This window comes from Solanum stenotomum, chromosome 4, assembly GCF_019186545.1.
Source record: "Solanum stenotomum isolate F172 chromosome 4, ASM1918654v1, whole genome shotgun sequence".
Taxonomy (NCBI): domain Eukaryota; kingdom Viridiplantae; phylum Streptophyta; class Magnoliopsida; order Solanales; family Solanaceae; genus Solanum; species Solanum stenotomum.
In genome coordinates, this window is record NC_064285.1 from 57,931,820 (window position 1) to 57,953,723 (window position 21,904).

Consider the following 21,904-nt stretch of genomic DNA (forward strand, 5'->3'; position numbering starts at 1 on the left):
AGGGTTTGCCTAGTGCGATTTACATTCCATGTGTGGTTTGCAGGCTATTACACAGTGGGAGGATTTGCCAGTGCACACAAAGTGCTCACCCGAAGGGCAGAGGCTATGGCAGAGATTGTAGCGGCTGCGGATTATCCTGTTGTTCCAAAAAAACAAGAATTAAAGATTCTGAATGTGTCTAATGGTTGATGATGTAGTAAGATTAACCAGCTCTGAGTAAATGTCATTGAAATAAGTTAAAACACTTTTAGTTTCGAGAGAACAAAACTGACATGCATTAAATTTAGTTGAGAAATGGTTAATTGTAACCTGAGTTTGATAAATTGGCATACTAGCATCGCAAAATGAAATTTTATATTCAACCCAAATTAAGGCAAACAATTTTGGTGAATACAATCCTGATTTTCCTCTCTATATATTCTCAGTTTAAACAATTTGTTGGAAGTACAAGTGACCAATTGCTATTGAAAAACAACTCAATTCTCCCAAACTTTTCGCCATTTCTTTGAAAATGAGAAACTAATAGCAAATAATCACAAATACGGCTTAGTTCTAGTCTTATTTCCTGTGGGGTTTCTTTTTCTCTTTTTTTTAATTATTTCCCGTGGGGTTCAACCCCAACCTAGTTAGATTCTATATTTGACGACTGCGTTATACTTCTTTAAGGATGTGTAATTTGAGTGTATCAAATTTTGAAGTCATTTAACGTGTCGATCACCACCAACACCACTGCAGAAATTACTGGAGCGTCTAATGCCCAACCACGATTGCCAGACTCTAAAGCCCGTAGGCATACTGTTCTATCACATCAACAACAATAACAATATACTTAATATAATTCCATAAGTGAGATATGAAAATGGTAGTATACACAGACCTTACTTCAACTTCATAGAGATAGAGAGGTTATTTTCGAAAGACCCTCAAAGGATTCACGGAAAAAAAAAAAACGAGAATGAAGAGATACGTCAAATAATAAGGAAAGATGTACAGACTACAGAGCATCTAGGAAAGGAAACAATAACGACAAAACAATGCAGTAACTAAAAGAAAATACATGCATACGGCTAATACTACGACATACACGACGATCCTAAGCTCCCACCAAGCCTAAACCCGCCGAAAAGCGAGTCAGAGCTTAACCGTCTATTGTAATCCGTGACCTCCATCACATCAAATATGAGAAATGATATGATAGTCAACTACAATGAAGAAATCAAACTCGGATAGTCAACAAGGGAAAAAGGAGCCAAGTGCAAGATAACCCACAGTATACATATCAACAACTTCAACAAACACTATCTCATCGTGCATTACAAAGCATATTTTTTTATAAGAAAGGGTAACAACTCTGAACTCAGAACAGAGAGAACAATACAAGTAATAAACCAAAGAACAGCACATAGAAGTACACAGGGACAAGAGACCATCTCATTCTTCAGCGGCACTCGCAGCACTTAGATCCACATTGAGGTCCAGAACCTGAAGGAAGACAATTGAGTCAACCTCTGTTAGGTACTCTAGATTCAATAAATACATACTTTACATAGTACACATTACATTCTTTACACCATTCCCCTTTTCAAGGAAGGGTGGGGAGAAAAAGAGTTGAAGGTGACGATGTATACTAATTGAAAGTTCTATTTGATGTAAAAGAACTCCAATATCAGATGTCTTGAGCAGGTTATTCCAATATAACTGCCTTCAGAAAGTAAAAGTATCGTGCTCACAATAACCTCCAGGATCCTATTTTCTTCTAAATATAAAGCTGGTACAATAACCTCTCTACCTAGACTCGCATCTCACCTCATAAACAGAGATATTGACAAGGACAAGATTTGATGAGCCATCAGTGATAAGTTATTAAGATTAAAAAACATCCAGGATCAAAGGAATAACTAACTGTACACCATCACTGTATGAATGTTACTCATGATTGAGATATGGAGGGGAAAGGGAAAAGGAAAAGGAAGGGAGGGGAAGCATTCACAATAAATTAGCAATGTCATTATAAACCTTCAATCTACTACTCTATCATCAGAAGTGAGCCTTGACCTCACTTGATATAGCAATTTGTCATATCAAGGATTCAGCTAGAGTGTTCAACCAACCACATTCCCTCTAACTCTTTCGCAAGTTCAATGTCTTCCAGAATATGCAAACAAGGACCAAAATGAAAACATACCTTTCCAGTTATCAAGGTATACATATTGAGGACATCATCAACAGTTGACTCAAAGTGAGTTGTAGCATCATAGCTCTGTTCAAGAGAAAAGCTGGCCATGTCATGCTAGGTAGACTTTATGACAACAAGATTTCAAAGTGACTCAAAGAGAGACTTACAGTAGAAATAAAACAATTATCTAAAGAGGGCTCATTGACAGGCTCAAATCTGTCATATGCTTCAAAGAAGATCTCATCGACTTGTCCTAGAAGATCAATGCCAGGCTTCAGTTCACTCTCCGGATTATCAGTTTCTGCCTCTGTTGAGACGAATGCAATAAATTTTCCCTTTGGAGCAACATTATGAGTGTAAGAACAACAGAACAGGTACCTGAAGATCCAAACACAATCTAGTAAGAAGAGATTCCCTCTAATATCCAAAATGTTAAGAGTTCTTTGCAAAACCAAGTCAGCACAACTAACATTTTCAAGGACGGAAAGCTTCTCTAGGAGCATTTATAAAGTAGAAATAGTATTGATACTAATGGCAATGAGCAATAAGACCATCTCTCAGATCTACAAACTGTTTAGTACAATGTTCATAATTTTTTGTATTAGTTGTTAGTTCAACGGTAAACCAGAACTCCAAGCAATGATTCATTATTTGTATTTTGTAGAATATATGTTGATACAATAACTAGTTAGCAGCCATGTATTTATAATCCATGTTTCTACTACTCAACGAAGCTGATTACAGTTGGAATAGATCAACAATGCACACAAGCAGATCTTGTTTATAGTCCATGTATAGTTCTGGATCCTGAATAGAAATAAGATAAATACTTGAAATCAACTTAATAAAACACTAGTAATATTCCATTTACCAACAAGTATAGGCCCCAACCAATCCCCCCCCCCCCCCCCCCCCCCCCCCCCCCCCCCCCCCGTACCTAACAATGATAGGAGCTTTGAGTTTGAGATGCTGAAGAAAACAGTATCAGAATGTGAGAGAGCGAACTAATAAAAGTTCGCTATGGAAACTTGGAGTGCATCATCATGAGACTGAAAATCTTTCAAATCTCAAAAACTATAAGTAACATAATCTGAAATATCAGATAGAGAAGCGAGGAGCGAAAGCCATGGCAAATGTTGCACATATGTTTAGAACTTAGAATATGAGATCGTTATAGTTAGGATAGAGAATTTTAAAAATGCAACTAGAAGGTAGTCTTTCATCCACTCCAAGGAAAATTTAATAAGAAAAATTCCGGTCTAGTTAATATTTTAAAGCCTATCTTTTGTTATTTCAAGAAAAGTGTTCTTGCAACCAGGAGTAAGGTAAAAAGTGATGACTTTGAAACTGAACAAATTTTTACACCATGCAATAATACACCAGCAAGAAAGAAGGTTCAAACAAGTTTAACGACAGATAAATTTAATCTCAAGAGCAGGCTTTGTTTTCAAGTCATTTCGTTAGCATTTCGCTCTACCATGAGTTGCAGGAAAAGAATAAAATTTTGCAGCATACTGGAGAAGAACTTACAAATCAGATTTACGGCCCAATTGTTTTTGGGGTAAAATAATTTGCACCGAGTGTGAATCATTGGTATTTGGAATTGGGTGGCTCATAATTGCAATAGCTCTTGCAACTTTTCCAACCTTTCTAACCTGCAATAATATGCTCTGGGTTTATTAATTAATCAAAACACTTAAAACAATTATGTCAGACATTCCAATAGCAGGTAGTTTGACATCTCCTAAGCAACATTGTCATGACTGTGATTTACATGGAGAATGGGCTTTCCTTTTTTTACAAGTCAAAAAATTTCAATCAACACCAACCTGGTGTAAAAATTATGTGCAAGATGTGCATGTGACTCTACTTGAATTATCTGTTGTCTATAACCAAGTTTTACTAAGCCTCCCGTACCACATGGTATTTTCTCCTTGTACTAATATGACCAAATGTAAAGCGAAATAAGACGATCTGGCTACATTACATTTAAGAAGTCACTAAAAATATCAGCTAGAGCATTTATTACCTTGTTGTTCAAGTAAGAAGGATCACATACAACTTTCTTGCACTTAGCTGTCTCTCCTTCTGAAGTGACACCACAGACCTTTCCTTCTTCATCAAACTCTACCTGGAATTTGAGGAGACATTGTTTTGAGGACATAACATGCAATTAAAGATACCTTTTACACTCAGCAAAAACAGAAATATAAATTTTACCTTGCATTCAGGTTTGCTCAGCATATAGGTCCCACCATACACAGCACTAAGTCGAGCAAATGCCTAAGTTAAGCAACAATTACCAAATCAAAATGATTCAATCCAAAAAAAAAGAGTTAATAAGTTCAAGAACTTTTTAAGATGTTGGAGGATGACTAATAACAACAAAAACAGAAGATACAAAATGAAACGAGGAACTCAAGGTGGTACCTGGGGAAGCTCTCCTAATCCATATAAAGGGTAGATATATGGCGATCCTCCTTGAAAACGTGCAAGAGACTCAGCATACAGCTATCACATACATGGAACAAAAGTTACAGATAAGCACATGGAACTTTAAATACCACTGGCTGGAGAATTTAGAAGCAAAACAATTTGGTACCTTCATTCTCTTCACTGTATCCAATGCAGGTTTGTCTAAGTAACGGTCATCTCTGTGTAATGCCAATGCATGACCAATGAAGTCCACAGTATTGTCATCAAGACCATATTTTCTGATAAAAAGAAGAACTATCATAAGCCCCAGTTCTATAAATAGGTCACAATTTACTATTATAGGCAATGCTGACCAACACTTTTTGATGCCAGCTTCTACCAACTGATAATTTCCAAACATAAAAATCATTAAGAAATCACATAGAAAGATCAAATATTAGAAAAAACAACAATTTTATCTTCAAACCATCAGATCCTCTCACCACTGTAGAAGCATGTTAAGAAAAATGAACCTCAAACCCAACTCAACCACAAAAACTAGTTCATGACATAAGGATTGCCAAAATCATATTAAAGAAACAACAACCTATTCCCTCAACTAATGTGGGACACACGCTAAGAAAGCATAAGACAAACCACATATATCATAGGCACCATATATTGATTTTACTCGGTAGTTTCTCTTTTTCTATTTTTGATACCAAATTTTACTCACTTGTTTCTTCTAAGATAACTCTTAATAACAGGTAGAAAAGACAAAATCTCAGAGAATTTAACAACGATATCTCTGATATGGAAAACCTCAACTAACATATGAAAAGAAATAAGAGGAATAGGAAGTTCAAGTCAGGAGCATACGCAATAAGCTCTCTTGCTGTCACTCTTGTTAGATCCATTCCCTCATGTGTCTTTGGGTCACTCTCCTTATAATCCTGAACATAGATGAAGAACTTCCGAGCACGGCGTTTCTCAAAAATGCCCATTAATGGAGATTTGAGTGCCTCCATATCAGTGGCAGGCACCTTGTGGACCTATTTCATCAAGTAAATGAGAACTTTAGGTTAGAGCAAAGAATAATCATGAAACTAAAAGCCGACACCTTGCAACAGCACTGAAAGAAAGAAGTGTACCTTTCCTTTATTATACACAAAGCTGCCATCAACAGCTTTGAAGTATAAGTATTTTGTGACATCGGTGTGGATTAGAACTCGTACAAGCGCACCATTAGCCATAATGAACTGCCCCAACCAATAAGTTAGAATACCAGTGCATAATCAAAGGATTTCCATTAAGCAGATGGTCAAAAAAGGAAAAAGTGAACCTTAGGGATCATGTCAACATTATAATCCCTGCTAGAACCCAATTGAGCTGGAGGCTTATCACTTCCCCTGAACCTCTTCCAGAGCTGGAAAGCAGAAAACTCAATCAAACAAATGTCAGAAACAGAAAGTAACAATTGTCAACTATTAGAGCAACCTTACCTGGACAAGATTGAGAGACGTCGACTCTCCTCCATAGTAGTCATTCCTGTCCATGTGCAGGACCTATTATACAATAAAAGAAGCAGTAATTAGCAGGCAACTCAAGTTAAATGAAATGTGAAGCATATCTCTTGGTAAAGAAATAAATAGAAGACATCAAGAGAATAAGATAAATTCCTCCAATAGAGTTTATCCCCCATAATTTCTTAACACTAACATTCAAGCATACAAATTATTTGGAATTTTGGGCTAACATTATCCTTTATGTATGGGAGTTGGTTCATTTTGGTCCTTCAAATATAATATGAGCATAAGAAATCTCTGGTATAGATATTCATATTGACCCGCCTCTACGGGAGGTGGTTGGGGATCAAGAGAAGGAAGGTCGGGCAGCTCTTTCAATTCGGCGAAATAGAATCGGCGTGTACCAATTTGGGTCAGATTAAGAACTTCAATCAAAATACTTAATAGCATAGCGATACATTAATACAAAACTTCTATCCTAAGCACACACAATCGAAATCAAAATCACAGATCAAATTTTTTGATCCATGCGACTCAGACAAGAATCCTATATCTTACCCGCCCAGTGATGTTCTGATTAAATTTCAAAGATTTGTAATCCCTTAACTTTCCTAAAGTGAAGCACTTTTGGTCTCCCAAACATAACAATGATAAAATCTAACGGCAAGAACAATCTTTTTAACATATTCAAATTGACAGTGTTATCTCTTTTCGATTGATGCACATTTTATTTCTTCTTGCCTTCCTCATTTCTTATGATTAATACAGTAGTAGCTATTTATATCAGAAGACAATACTTCAAAACGCAACAATCTGTCCAGCTCGAAAAATAGTACTAACCATTTTTCCTTAAAGGCAGTAAAATCGCGTGCGACAACACAACCTTATGTGTTCTATATTTTACAAGTCACGTGGGTTTAAACCCGTTACTTCTAAACGGATTCTGTTAAGCAGATCAAAAATCACTTTAGCAAAGTTAAATGATTAAAAATGCTCATGTTAAGGACCATATGAACCTACTCCCATAGATAAGGGATAATTTCAGCCCAAAACTCAAATTATTTGCTCTTCTTTTTCATTACTTGTACATCACACAAACAATTAGGACAAATTCCAAACATTTCTCAAAAGAACTTTTGCCTTGCATAGACTTACTTAAATATGGGTTTAGTTAATGGGTTTCAAGTAAGAACATGTGAAACTCATTGAAAAAGGGATTCAACTTATAACAGGTGATGAAGCAAACAACTGGATCAATTAACAAATTAACACAAAATCGCATCAGATAAACAGTCGCGAAAGCAAGTAACCGATCTCAAAGAAATCAAAAGTCATATCTAAAGCTAACTCAAGGAAAAATAGTTAAACTGAAGAGAAAAACCTTGAGACCATCAACAGAGAGAAGACCACTGAGGATACATTCCTTGAGACCAGTACCAAGCACAATCACATCATACTCTTCATCCATCTTTTTGTTACAGCAAGATTAGGGTTACAAATTCAAGTGTTATAAAATGGTAGAGCTCCCCAGGAGAAGAAGACAAGTATTGCTTTGATGATGAAGAAACGCCAGCAAAAGGGTTATGTCAACTTCTTTTATTTATTTAGTCAAAAAATGTTTTTTTTAAAAAATTATATTTATGTTTATTTATTGAAAGTGCTTCTTTAGTTTTTATAATTCAACTATATAGAATAATTATTTATTTATTAATTAATTTGAGTTAAAGTGCTAATAATTCAAAAGAATATTCTTCAGCAAGACATATAGGATTATGGTTGAAGCAACTAAGATGCTCTTGTCCATTTTTATTAAATTTAAATTAAAAGAAAAACACACAAAAGAAACATTCCCATTAATATAAACCAAAGTGAAAAGAAAAGAATGTCATTTTTGTTGTACAGATTATTATTATTATTATTATTATTATTATTATTAATCATACCTCTTAGGTGTGATTATCATATATCACTATTGATTTTTTCATTGATATTCTACAACCCCGTAATTTTCTCATATTCTCAAAGGTTAATGCCATGTTTATAACACCCTTTAACTTATTCAGTGTATCACTGTGAATACAGATTTTAAAGATTATATTGTATGCACTTGAATATTTGAAGAGTACATTTGGGTTACACTTGAAACATATGAAAGAAAACTCTCTCTTGCTCTCTATATTTCTTATTCTTGTTTATATTGTTACTTTTATCTTAGTTTTACAACACGTTATTAGCACGAATTCTAATTGATTCTATTGTTACTTACAAGTGGAGTTTGATTGTCACGCCTAAATAAAGGAAGGCACGCCCAATACCTAGAGCCCCGAAAAATCGAGTAATCAAAATTGAGTGTATTTTTAATAAACCCACTGGATGTCTAAGTCTGACGAGGTCTCTAAGTATAGCAATCAGAAACACTAACAACACAGTAACAGTTAAATAACTCAAGAACAACAAGGCCAAGTTCAGAAAGTATTTATCAAATTAAAAGGCCAACAAAGCCAAACTCAAAAATAGTAAATATAAAGCAAGGCCGACAAGGAAAACATCAAAGTAGATAACTAATAACAAGGTCGAAAAAGTCTTACCCAACACAATTAGATAATCACATGTATACAAGCCTTTATGAAGTACATAGATTATCTTTTAGTCAGGACAAAGCCCCAGCCTACGCGTCAACTGTACATATGCATAACTTGATTCAAAATATTTATCTCAATGAATTCAAAAAGAATGAAGTTTAGCAATCAAAAGCTTAAAGCAACAACCTCCTACTGAAGAGGTTGATCTCGTTCTCTATTTGAACCTACAACATGAAATGCAACGCTCAAGACTATAATAAGAGCATCAATACGAATGAAATATACATGGTATGTAAGACACGAAAACAACCATATACTTTGTTGAGCTAAAAGATAAGGGTAGAGCCAACCTGAAACCTAAATATCAAATCAGACAATAACCTAAAACTTAAATTCTACGAAGGTTTTGTCACGTCTTGAACCCTGGACATGGTCAGTATTCGAGAACCATTGATGGCCCCCAAGTGAATCATTGTCCTGGCTGACTACTAAGCAAAAGACTAACTTAAGCATACACAAGCATCAAAACCGAAGAATTGCTTAAAACAGTTTAATAAAGTTCAAAGCTATTTGGAAATACTAAGTATTAAACATAAAGTTTTAAATAAAACATCTTAAACTCAATACTGAAAGACTGATCAAGACTGTCAATTTATAAAGTCTCTACTATATAAAGATAGGCGTCGAAAAAAAATCTACGACACCTCAAAATGCTATTACTAACAAATCATAAAACTAAAGTCATCTGAAGACAAAGATATATCACCAAAAGCTAATGAGTGGATGATGTGATTGCAATGGAACTCCTATTGATAATCCTAAGTATTTGAATCTGCATCATAAAACGATACATGTCGAATGACATTAGTACATTGAGTGTACGAGTATGTAATATGGCTGAATAAAACAAATAGCTGAACTGAAAGACTAAAAGCAACTTAACTGAAGTATAGTATAAATCAAGATGAAAATGATTTAAACATTTTTTGTAGGGATGCAATAATAGTAAATACTGAACTGAAATACTGAAAGTACTCAACTGAAGTCTAGTATAAATCATGATGAAAATCATTTCATATCTTATTGTAAGAATGTAATAATAGCAAATACTAAATTAAATTATATAAATAAAAATATACATTACTTTTCTGGGAGTTTCTCTAACCGACAGTCATCACTTTGAGCCTCGTGATTATATAATGCCATACCCATGTTGCCAGAGCCGCCCTATACCTTGCCGGAGTATAGAATGCAACTAAACTGATGGATCCACTCTTGAGGCAGGTGAGGAGTCATCTGTCTTGCGGTACGATCCTATCTACATTGGCGGCGTACGTTATGAAGTTTGAGTTACCTTAACTCTTATCCCAAATCAATGCTCTGGGCTACTCTCAAAATATAATTGTATGCTCATGTAAAAGTACTCTCTGGGTTGAGATAATTTCTTAAAAGGCCTCTTTAAGAGGTAACTAGAGTTGTACTAACTCTTTCTGAAATACTCTAAAAACTCTTTATACTTTTATGAAAATAGTATTCTCTTTTTCAATGTAAAAATGATATTTGTAACCATTTATGTTCCCTTAAACTCTTCTTGAAAATAATGCTTTAAATTTTTCTCTTAAAACTCACTTTAGTTTCTAAAATCAATATAAGAAAAATTATTGGCTCGGGATACTTTTAGTAAAACACAATACGTAGGGTTCTTGTAGGCTAGAACTACATGCATGAATAATAATTCAAATTTTTCAATGCATAAAGTATCGCAATCTCATAATATAAGAATTTCATAAAACTGAGGGCAGAAGTCTAGATTCAACTTGCTACTAACTGAATTGAGATGTAGTGTAACACCCCGAAAATTTCTAAGTTAAGGCCCGAACCATTCTTTATTTACATGTAAGGTTGTATCGGGCGATTCTTAAATTTTCCTTTGGTTTTAAGGTAAATTCTTTAATGTGAGAATGGATTTGAATATGAATTAAGGTCACAAGAACCCTCTAGAACAAAGTTGAGTTGAAAGCTTACTTACTGATTAAGTTTTGACGTAAGATTCTACTTAGGTCAACTTCAAAGGCATATATATCTCAACAAAAAATGAATTAGGTGACACATAACCTATCAAATTGAATGTCTATGAGTCCTCTTTCCAACGCCACCAAGTTTGCCTTATTTCAAATTTGGAATAAAAAGTTATGACCATTTTACCAGAGACTGTCACAATAGATTGAAGTCAATTCCTACGAATTGCTTCTACAGGCCATAGAAACTTCTACGACCCATAATGTCAATTCGTACGAATCGTAGATGGCCCCGTGAAAATTTTTGACAGATTTTTAAGAGGGGTAGTTTAGTTTTTTTCCACCCTTTCTTAGCCTAAACCCCAACACTTTTACACCTAAATAATGTTCTAAACAATTTTAATTGACCCTATCACTCTCATTAACGCTTACAAGCCTTAGAACAAGGATACAAGAGGAGAAAGGTAGGGTTTTCAAGTGTTCTTCCAGTTTCGTCAAGAACTTTATTTTTCCAGGTATGTAAGACTATTCGTAGTGTTGGACTAGTCTGTCCTCACTCCCTACATCTAAATTCAAATAGTAGTAAGTTGAATCTAGGGTTATGCCCTCAGTTTTATGAAATTCCTACCTTATGAGATTTTGATACTTTATGCATTGAACTCTTTGAATTATTATTCATGATTGTTGTTCCATATGAACCCTATATATTGAACCTTGATTGCTAAAAGTATTTTGAATCAGTAAGTTCCTTACATTGATTTTGAAAACTAAAGAGAGTTTAAGAGAAAAACTTGAAGCATGATTTTCAAAGAGATTTTAACGGGACTTGAGTGATTCCAAAACTGTCATTGTTACCTTGAAATGAGAACACTATTTTCAGAAAAGTACAAAAAGTTTTCAGAGAAATTCAAAAGTACTTAGTATAGCTTTAGTCAGTTCTTAAAGAAGTTTTTGAGAAATTATCTCAACTCAGAGAATATTGTATGTGAGCATTTCAGATTTTTATATATATAATATTTTTTTAGAGTAATATTGAGCACCGATACGGGGTAAGAGTTCAAACAACGCAAATGTCATAAACTACGTAGCCAGTGTAAGATAACATCATACCAATAATCGAACGACTTCTCATTGCTTCAAGAAGAATTTTTAGTGGATCCATATCAGTTCAGTTGCGTTCTATACTCCAACAAGATATATGAAGGCTTTTGCAACGTGTGTAAGACGTGTCATTACAAAGCTAATAGTGATGGTAGTCAATTATAGAAACTTCCTAGTAAAGTAAAGAGTAATTATATATATATATATTTATATATTTCAGTTCAGTATTTGCTATTATTGCATTTTATTTGTGAAGCTTAAATAATTTTATCTCATGTTTATGCTTTACTTCAGTTGAGTTATATTTTAGCTTCCCAGTTAAGTTATTGTTTCACTCAACCATACTACATACTCGTACATTCAATATACTAATGTCATGTCACGCCCCGAGCCTACACCCTAGGCGGGACTGGCACTCGAGAACCATTGTTGGCCACAAGCGAACCCTTGGTTTGACTTACTTACGCAGCAGAAGACTCAAACATAAGAAACACCTCAATTAAGGAACTTATGAAATAACTTAGAATATCTTTAACGAAAACATTCAAACTAGCCACAATGACTACCAAGTCTCATAGCAAAATATCTGCAATACAAAGCTAAAAGACTCATAACTAACTGTCTAACTGTTTATGAAGCCTCTAAATAAAGAGGGATGTTGGGAAAAGACCCCCGATCATCCTAACAACTGAAATACTAAAAAGAAATGATAAAAAGAGTCATACGGAAAACAAGGAGGCTCACCAACTGACTCTGGGTGCTCAACTAGATCAACGGTGCCCTGGATGCTGATCCTGGTTACTTGTGTCTGCATCATCAAATGATGCAGGCCAACTGGTATCAGTACATTGAATGTACGAGTATGCGAGTGGAATGCTAAACATAACATAAGCTTGAAAATATCTGAAAGAAACACTTACTTTGGCTTTACTCAACTCATGAATAACTCAACTAAATATAAGCAACAAAACACATGGAATATACAGAAAGCTTTTAAAACAATAGAAACAACTTAGTTCGTTCAAGAAAATGCAATAACAAACTCAACTTTACTCATATAATAAAGTAATATAGTTTATGTTGAAGTTTCTCTAACCGACAATCACCACTATGAGCCTAAGTGGTGATATAGTGTCTTGCCCACGCTACCAGAACTGCCCTATACTTTGCCGTCATATAGGATGCCTTAACTAAATGGATCCACTAGTCTATGCTAAAAAGCACTTAATGAGTCATCTAAAAAGTATGATCATTTACTACCCATGATGGCTACATGGTTTATGAAGACTTGAGTTAATATGAACTCGCATCCCCATATTGGTGCTCAATACTAATCCCAAAAATATACTTAGCCCATATGTTTTAAAACAAAACTTATTTCTTTGGTTTGAGATAATTACTCAAAACTTAACTTAAAAGCTCTCTTGGAATCGATGTTCCCTTTCTTGCTCAAATGTGAAAACATTTTTAACTCTTGGGAATACTTAGTTCCCTTATAACTTTTGGAGAAATGAACTCAACTCTTTACTCTTTGCTTAACTCAAAACTTAATTCTTAAAACAAAGTTAAAAAGTATGTGAAAGAATTTTGAAAACTTTATGAACTTCCCTTGACTTGATTCTTAACTTCTAGACTTGACTCTTAACTTTCCTTGAATTGAATTATGGATTCAATGTTCATGATCTCATGTTTATGGATGATTTCATGATGTTTATACGTACCTTAGAGTGTTGGAATCAACTAGAAAACATATGTACATTGCTAAGGAACTAGTACGAAAAGTTGGGGAAGAAATGGGAAGAACTAGCGTCCCTGGCGCTCTGAGAGGCGCGGGGAGCCAACCCTTGAAATTCAGAGAGTGACTTGGGGAGCTCTGGCTGGCACGGTGCCCCAGAGGTCAAAATTTAGAGACCCCTTCTTGGGGCTCTAAGAGGGGGGATGCCCCAGGACCCTACCCAGGTGCTCCCCGACTTTTCTTGCTCGTTTTTCATCTCTAAACCCTCTAATTTCACTTGGTTCTTTCCCCAAACACTTAGAATCGATTATACCCTCAATATATACTAGATTCAACTCCAAATTACACCCAAAAACATGAATCAAATCTCAAGAAAACTTCAACAACACAACCCACAAGAATTCAAATGAATTTCATCAAGAACTCAAAGGATTTACTTTCAAATCTAATATACTTCGCTGAATTGAATCATGATTGGTGCATGGGTGAACTAACCCAATGCTATGTGATCTCACATACCTTGTAAGATTGAATCCTTGGCGAAATCCACAACCAAACTCGAACATTCTTAACGATTCTTGATTTTTCTTCTCCTTTCTCTTCTTTTCTCTTTTCTCCAAGTCCTAGCGTGAATTTCCAATTGACTAAACTGATATAATTCTGATTATACCCCAAATAAACTCCTAAAAATGAATTAAAATAATAGAGTAAGGAAAGGACTAAAATACCCTTCCAAAATCCGGATTGGACTTTCCTTATTTGAACAACCCAACTTCCAATGGGCATAACTCACTCATACGAACTCGGAATCACGCAAACTCGGCGGCGTTGGAAAGATTATTCCAAGATTTTTCCTACGATATCTGGAATCACACCTAACTCATCCTGATCTGGGAGTTATGGTCGTTTGAAGTTGATAAAAAACTTAACTTAACATACTTAACAAATTTTTCGGATTTCAATTCTTTCCAAAAATGACTATTTCCAAATTCTTAACTTCTTCCTAGTTATTTCAATTTGCGAGATGTTACAATATCATCCCCTTGGGAACATTCTTCCTCGAATGAGTTTACTCTTAGTAGGCTAAGGGTGTAACATCTAAATTCAGCTCAAACACCCAACAAGCAATGCAAATACGATATGTCAACTCATAAATTAAAGAGTACTAAGAAGAGAATTAGTACCTTGGTCTGGAACTTCTCCGGTTTCAAAGAGCTGGGGATATCTCTTCTTCATATCTTTCTTAGCTTTCCAAGTAGCTTCCCCAACAAATTGGTTCCTCCAAAGAACTTTGACTGATGCTACCTCATTTGTCCTCAACTTGCGAACTTGGCAATCTAAAATCTAAATCGGAATCTCTTAATAAGATAAGCTATCATTGATTCCAATATCTTCAGTTGGTATGATCAATAAAGGATCTCACATGCACTTCTTCAACATGGAAATGTGAATTACCGAATGAACCGCTGCTAACTCTTGTGGTAGTTCCAACTCATAAGCTATATTACCAACCCTTTTTGATATTCTGTAAGGGCCAATATATCGGGGACTAAGCTTCCCCTTCTTACCAATTCTCATAACACCCTTCATGGGTAAAACTTTAAGATATACCCAATGATCTACATCAAGCTCTAACTCCCTTCTCCTAACATCAGTATAGGATTTCTGACGACTCTGCGCTGTTTTCAACCTCTCTTGAATCACTTTCACCATCTCCATAGCTTGATGAACTAAATCTGGTCCTATCAACCCAGCTTCACCAACTTCAAACCATTCAATAAGAGATATGCATCTTCTCCCATAAAGAGCTTCATAATGAGCCATTTGTGTAACACCCCGACTTTTCTAAACGTCTAAATTAATTCGTATATTCGTGGAAAGACAAAGAGGGTGAGTAATAAATTAAAAATTATGTGGTATGTCATATTTTAAGTGTTCAAGGGTTGTATCTTAAGTTTTGAAGTAAGGTAAGTCGCAAAATAAAAGTGGGCGAAAGTTATCGTAAGTTCCTTTTTAAAGATTTCTCTGAAATTTGGGTCAAATGTTTCGGAAGTTTTCTCTTAATCTATAACGAGTTATGGGTCTACTACACAATAAATCGAAGGTCTATGAGTCTAGTTTCCAACACATCAAACGGTTTGTTCATATGAATTCAGAATAGAGAGATATTCGTGTTTTTGTAAGACTGCGCAAGCAGGCACATGAGGTGGGTCCCCTAAGTCGGTGGAAACTCATAAGATAGCATCTTCTTCAGTTTTCTTTATTCCAAATCGTGAGAAGCCCACGAAAATCAGAGAAATACTCCTCAAATCATCCTTGTGTGTTCATGATCTCTTCTTGGCCTTTTATCGAAAATGAGCTCGTCGTTTTGGTATAATTTTCACGGTGAATTGAACGGTGTAGCTCCGTGGAGGTTATGGCAGCAGGGTATTTTTCTTCAGTGGAGTGATTTTATTCAAGTGTTTTGGTCATTTAAAGAAAGGTAGGAATCACATTTTATCAGTTTACGGATACCTTAGGTCTTGGATTGTAGTTTACGATAGGAATCGTATCGATTGTTGAATTGTCGTAGTAATTTTTATCCTTAATTACTGATTGATTTTACCTTTTTCTTTAGTGTTGTAGTGGTGTGGACAGAGGTGTTTTCAGCATAAATTATAAAGGAAAAGGTATGTTAAGGCTACTCCCTTCGTTCGGCATGTTTCCTTAGAGCTTGGGAGTGATATAATAGAGTAGTTAATGTTAGTTATGTTGTAGATGTAATTGTGAGTGGTTGACTGATTGAGTGGTTATAAACCCTCATTTTAGGGACTCATAATCTGTTCAGAACAACCCTAAGTTAGGAGCGACTTGGACATTACTCATATATATTATTTATAGCTAAATTGTTCACCTTCAGCCTATTTAATTGTTTGTTGTTTCCTTTGGGGCTATTGTTTGCCTATGGGGGCTATAATGTTGTCTAATATGACTATGTTATTGCCAAAGAGGACTATGTGTTGCCCACGAGGCTATATTGATGCTAAAGAGTGTTATGTGTTGCCTACGGGGCTATTTTGACGCCAAAGAAGGCTATGTATTGCCTACAAGGCTATGTGATGCAAAAGAGGGCTACGTGCAGCCCATAGAGCTATGATGTTGCCTAAGAGGGCTATGCGCTACCTACGGGGATATATCGTTGCCAAAAAGGGCTATGTGACTTCTTACAAAGACAAGGGACTACCGATAAGGTTATGTAGATTGATTTGGCACCTTCTGAGCTTATGGGGGCCTAAGTAGGTGGTATGTTGTTTGTACCTACCAGGCTTATGGGGGCTTGGTTAGGTTGATGTTTGATCATTATTGTATTTTATTAGATTCAGTAATGGGTTGACATGCTTATCTAAATTTGAGTTCCTTACCTGATTGCTTTTGGTATATTATGATACTTGCTAATTTAGTCTACAACCTTTCATATTATGTACATTATTTTGTACTGACACCCCATTGCCTGGAGGCGCTGCATTCATCCATGCAGGTCCTGACAGACAACCGAGTAGACCTCCTCAGTAGCAGGATTGACTTCTATCCGGTTGGCTAGCCCCTTTCCTCCGGAGCTGCCAGAGTTTGGAGGTTTGTTAGCTTTTATTGTGTATATTTTTATGGGTAGGCTGGGGCCCTGTCCCGCCAATCTTTACTACTCTTTAAGGCTTGCAGATTAGTGTGTGGGGTGTAGAGTTAGGTTATGGCCATGTTGGCCTACTTTTGTTGGTTTACTGAAGCTTGTGTGCTGTTTGATGTATTGTCTTGATATATACCTGTTTCCAGTTTTTGTATAGATATCATGGTGGCCTCGATGGCCCAGTCAGGACTTCTGTGCTAGTTGACTATTTCTTTATATGAACTCTTGGGAGTAGCTGTTTCTTTTAAATATATGTTGACAGGGGCCTTACCCATCGAGGGCTTAGTTTTAAGCCGGGATATACTAGTTTGTTTTCTTGATTGCGTGTGTCTGTCATGCGCCAGTAGAAAATGGTTCAACAGGGTCGGCTCGGGACTGAGTTTTGGCATTAGCAGCCAGTTGCTCCCCTTGAGTTTGGGGTGTGACAATTTGGATGCTAGAGTGGTAACTATTGTTATAAGCAAATTCAATAAGAGGTAGGTGATCATCCTAATTACCTTTGAAATCAATCACACAATCCCTCAACATATCCTCTAAGGTTTGAATAGTACGCTTTGCTTGCCCATCGGTCTGAGGATTGAAAACAGTACTTAAGTTCACCTTTGAACCCAAGCCTTTTTGGAATGACTTCCAAAACTGTGCAGTAAATTACACACCCCTGTCTGAAATAATGTAGACCGGAACCCCTTGAAGTCTTACCACCTCTTGAATATACAACTTAACATAATCCTCTGTTGAATGGGTAGTCTTTACCGGTAAAAAATGGGTTGATTTTGTCATTCTATCAACAATCACTCAAATAGAATCATGTTACTTATGAGACCTTGGTAAACCCGTGTTGAAGTCCATATTAATCATCTTCCACTTCCATTCCAGAAGTTTTATATTCAAAGCCAACCCACCGGGCCTTTGATGTTCTACCTTAACTTGTTGACAATTCGGACACTTAGCCACAAATTCAGCAATGCCCTTCTTCATACTACTCCACCAATAAACTCTCTCAGGTCGCGATACATCTTTGTGGAACCCCGATGAATGGAATAGCTGAAGCTATGAGCTTTCTCCATGATCCTCTCTTGGAGTTCATCCACCCTTGGTACACACGATCTACCTTGATACCTCAATACATCATCTCTCCCTTGTTTAAAAGCCATTACTTTTTGCTTATGAACATTTGCCTTCAATTCAAGCAAAATAGGGCGTTGATCTTGCTTTTCTTTTACTTCTAATACTAATGATGATTCAGTCCCATTCATCACCATTACTCCTCCTTCTATGGAATTCATTAGGCGAACTCACAGGTGTGCAAGTCTATGCACATCTTTCTCTACCTCTTTCTTATCTTCCTCAAAATAGGTGGTACTACCCATAGACAACCTGCTCAAGACATCAACAACAACATTAGTCTTACCTGGGTGGTAAAGTATACTCATGTCATAATCCTTGAGTAATTCTAACAACCTCTTTTGTCTGAGATTAAGCTCTTTCTGAGTAAACATATGCTGAAGACTCTTGTGATCAGTGAATACGTCTACATGAACACCATACAAATAATGACGTCATATCTTCAAAGCAAATACTACAGCAGCCAACTAAGTCATGGGTTGGGTAATTCTTCTCGTGAACTTTCAACTGTCTGGAAGTATAAGTTATAACCTTTCCATTTTACATTAATACGCAACCCAAACCAACTCTAGATGCATCACAATACACCACAAAACCTTGAATACCCTCTGGTAAGGTCAAAACTGGGCAGTAGTCAACCTCTTTTTCAATTCCTGAAAGTTTTTCTCACAAGCTTCAGACTATTGAAACTTCCCTATTTTCTGGGTTAACTTGGTCAAATGGGATGAAATAGATGAGAACCCCTCTACGAACCTTCTATAATAGCCAACCAAACTCAAAAAACTCCTAATATCGGTTGGAGATGTGGGTCTAGGCTAATTCTGTATTGCCTTTATTTTCTGCGTATCAACTTTAATTCCCTCTCCAGACACAATGTGGCCTAAAATGCCACAGACTCAAGCCAAAACTCACACTTAGAGAACTTAGCATACAACTCTCTATCTTTTAGAGTCTGGAGAACTATTCTGAGATGACTAGCATGATCTTCTTCATTCGTTGAATATATTAGTATGTCATCAATGAATACGATAACAAACATATCTAAATAAGGTTTGAATACTCTATTCATAAGGTCCATGAATGCTGCAAGTGCATTGGTCAAACCAAAGGACATAACTAGGAATTCATAATGACCATAACGGGTCCTGAAAGTTGTCTTTGGAATATCACATTCCCTTAATCTTAACTGATGGTAGCTAGATCTAAGGTCTATTTTCGAAAAATAAGTGGCACCCTGAAGCTGGGCGAAGAGATCATTAATTCTCGGAAGAGGATACTTGTTCTTGATGGTAAACTTGTTCAACTGACGGTAATCTAGACACATTATAAGGAACCATCTTTCTTTCTCACAAATAAGACCGGAGCGCCCCAAAGTGAGACACTTGGTCGAATAAAGCCCTTCTCAAGGAGATCTTTCAATTGTTCTTTAAGCTCTTTCAACTTTGATAGTGCCATTTTATATGGCAGAATAGAGATAGGACGAGTGTCAGGAATAATATCTATACCGAAGTCTATTTCTCTCTCAGGAAGGACTCCGGGTAGATCATCAGGAAAGACTTCTGAAAACTCGCTCACAACTAGAAATGACTCAATAGGAGGTGTCTCAACACTAGAGTCATTAACTCAGACTAAGTAATAGACACAACCTTTAGAAACTAACTTCCTCACCTCTAGGTACGAAATGAAATGACCCTTAGGCACTACTTGTAGACACGTAATTTTTGACCGAACTTAAGTTTAACACCATTTTTAGAGCTTAAATACTTTATAAATCTAAACTAAATATTTATGACTTTTATCTTATTTTATTAAGTTTAGTTTAAAAGATTTGAAAACAACAAAAATAGAATCACTTTTTAAGGTAAGTTTTATTCTCAATTGTTTAAAAAAGAAATGAAAAGTTACAAAAAATATATGTTTTCTTTAATCAAGATTAATAATAAGCTAGTATTTCTTAATTATAATTTTAGATTAGCTATTCAATTATTATTTTATTTTTATATATAATTAGCTAACATTTTCATTATTATAATTTTTATATTAATTATTAAAACTTAATAATAATTTTTAACTCCACTACTCTTCCCATTTCCCACAATCCTCAACCCATTCCCCCACTCCTCACACTACANTTCCTTGAGACCAGTACCAAGCACAATCACATCATACTCTTCATCCATCTTTTTGTTACAGCGAGATTAGGGTTTACAAATTCTAGTGTTATAAAATGGTAGAGCTCCCCAGGAGAAGAAGACAAGTATTGCTTTGATGATGAAGAAACGCCAGCAAAAGGGTTATGTCAACTTCTTTTATTTATTTAGTCAAAAAATGTTTTTTTTAAAAAATTATATTTATGTTTATTTATTGAAAGTGCTTCTTTAGTTTTTATAATTCAACTATATAGAATAATTATTTATTTATTAATTAATTTGAGTTAAAGTGCTAATAATTCAAAAGAATATTCTTCAGCAAGACATATAGGATTATGGTTGAAGCAACTAAGATGCTCTTGTCCATTTTTATTAAATTTAAATTAAAAGAAAAACACACAAAAGAAACATTCCCATTAATATAAACCAAAGTGAAAAGAAAAGAATGTCATTTTTGTTGTAAAGATTATTATTATTATTATGGATGATCATACCTCTTAGGTGTGATTATCATATATCACTATTGATTTTTTCATTGATATTATACAACCCCGTAATTTTTTCATATTCTCAAAGGTTAATGCCATGTTTATAATACCCTTTGACTTATTCAATGTATCACTGTGAATACATATTTTAAAGATTATATTGTATGCACTTGAATACTTGAAGAGTACATTTGGGTTACACTTGAAACATATGAAAGAAAACTCTCTCTTGCTCTCTACATTTCTTATTCTTGTTTATATTGTTACTTTTATCTTAGTTTTACAACACGTTATTAGCACGAATTCTAATTGATTCTATTGTTACTTACAAGTGGAGTTTGATTGTCACGCCTAAATAAAGGAAGGCACGCCCAATACCTAGAGCCCCGAAAAATCGAGTAATCAAAATTGAGTGTATTTTTAATAAACCCACTGGATGTCTAAGTCTGACGAGGTCTCTAAGTATAGCAATCAGAAACACTAACAACACAGTAACAGTTAAATAACTCAAGAACAACAAGGCCAAGTTCAGAAAGTATTTATCAAATTAAAAGGCCAACAAAGCCAAACTCAAAAATAGTAAATATAAAGCAAGGCCGACAAGGAAAACATCAAAGTAGATAGCTAATAACAAGGTCGAAAAAGTCTTACCCAACACAATTAGATATCACATGAATACAAGCCTTTATGAGTACATAGATTATCTTTTAGTGTGGACAAAGCCTCAGCCTACGCGTCAACTGTACATATGCATAACTTGATTCAAAATATTTATCTCAATGAATTCAAAAAGAATGAAGTTTAGCAATCAAAAGCTTAAAGCAACAACCTCCTACTGAAGAGGTTGATCTCGTTCTCTATTTGAACCTACAACATGAAATGCAACGCTCAAGACTATAATAAGAGCATCAATACGAATGAAATATA

General features: G+C 35.3%; 1 protein-coding gene across 1 annotated transcript; it reads right to left on the reverse strand.

Annotated features, from left to right (window-relative positions):
* Positions 1-1,254: 1,254 nt before the first annotated feature.
* On the reverse strand, positions 1,255-20,620 carry LOC125861837 (guanosine nucleotide diphosphate dissociation inhibitor 2). Its single transcript, XM_049541719.1, has 14 exons — positions 20,535-20,620; positions 7,499-7,600; positions 6,094-6,156; positions 5,934-6,017; positions 5,743-5,850; positions 5,471-5,643; positions 4,779-4,890; positions 4,607-4,687; positions 4,397-4,459; positions 4,206-4,307; positions 3,707-3,831; positions 2,344-2,554; positions 2,186-2,260; positions 1,255-1,482 (listed from the first exon to the last, which is right to left on the reverse strand). Exons 2-14 carry the CDS (start codon positions 7,583-7,585, stop codon positions 1,432-1,434), a joined length of 1,335 nt encoding a protein of 444 aa, XP_049397676.1. The 5' UTR covers positions 7,586-7,600; positions 20,535-20,620; the 3' UTR covers positions 1,255-1,431.
* Positions 20,621-21,904: the final 1,284 nt, after the last annotated feature.

What these genes read in the sequence shown, in the direction of transcription:
- LOC125861837 (XM_049541719.1), bottom strand. Translation starts at nt 7,585, where the DNA reads ATGGATGAAGAGTATGATGTGATTGTGCTTGGTACTGGTCTCAAGGAA. An exon ending in ATACAGTGAAGAGAATGAAG is followed by an intron (nt 4,688 to 4,778) that starts GTACCAAATTGT and finishes TGTATGTGATAG; the next exon opens with CTGTATGCTGAGTCTCTTGC. An exon ending in TGAGCAAACCTGAATGCAAG is followed by an intron (nt 4,308 to 4,396) that starts GTAAAATTTATA and finishes CTCAAATTCCAG; the next exon opens with GTAGAGTTTGATGAAGAAGG.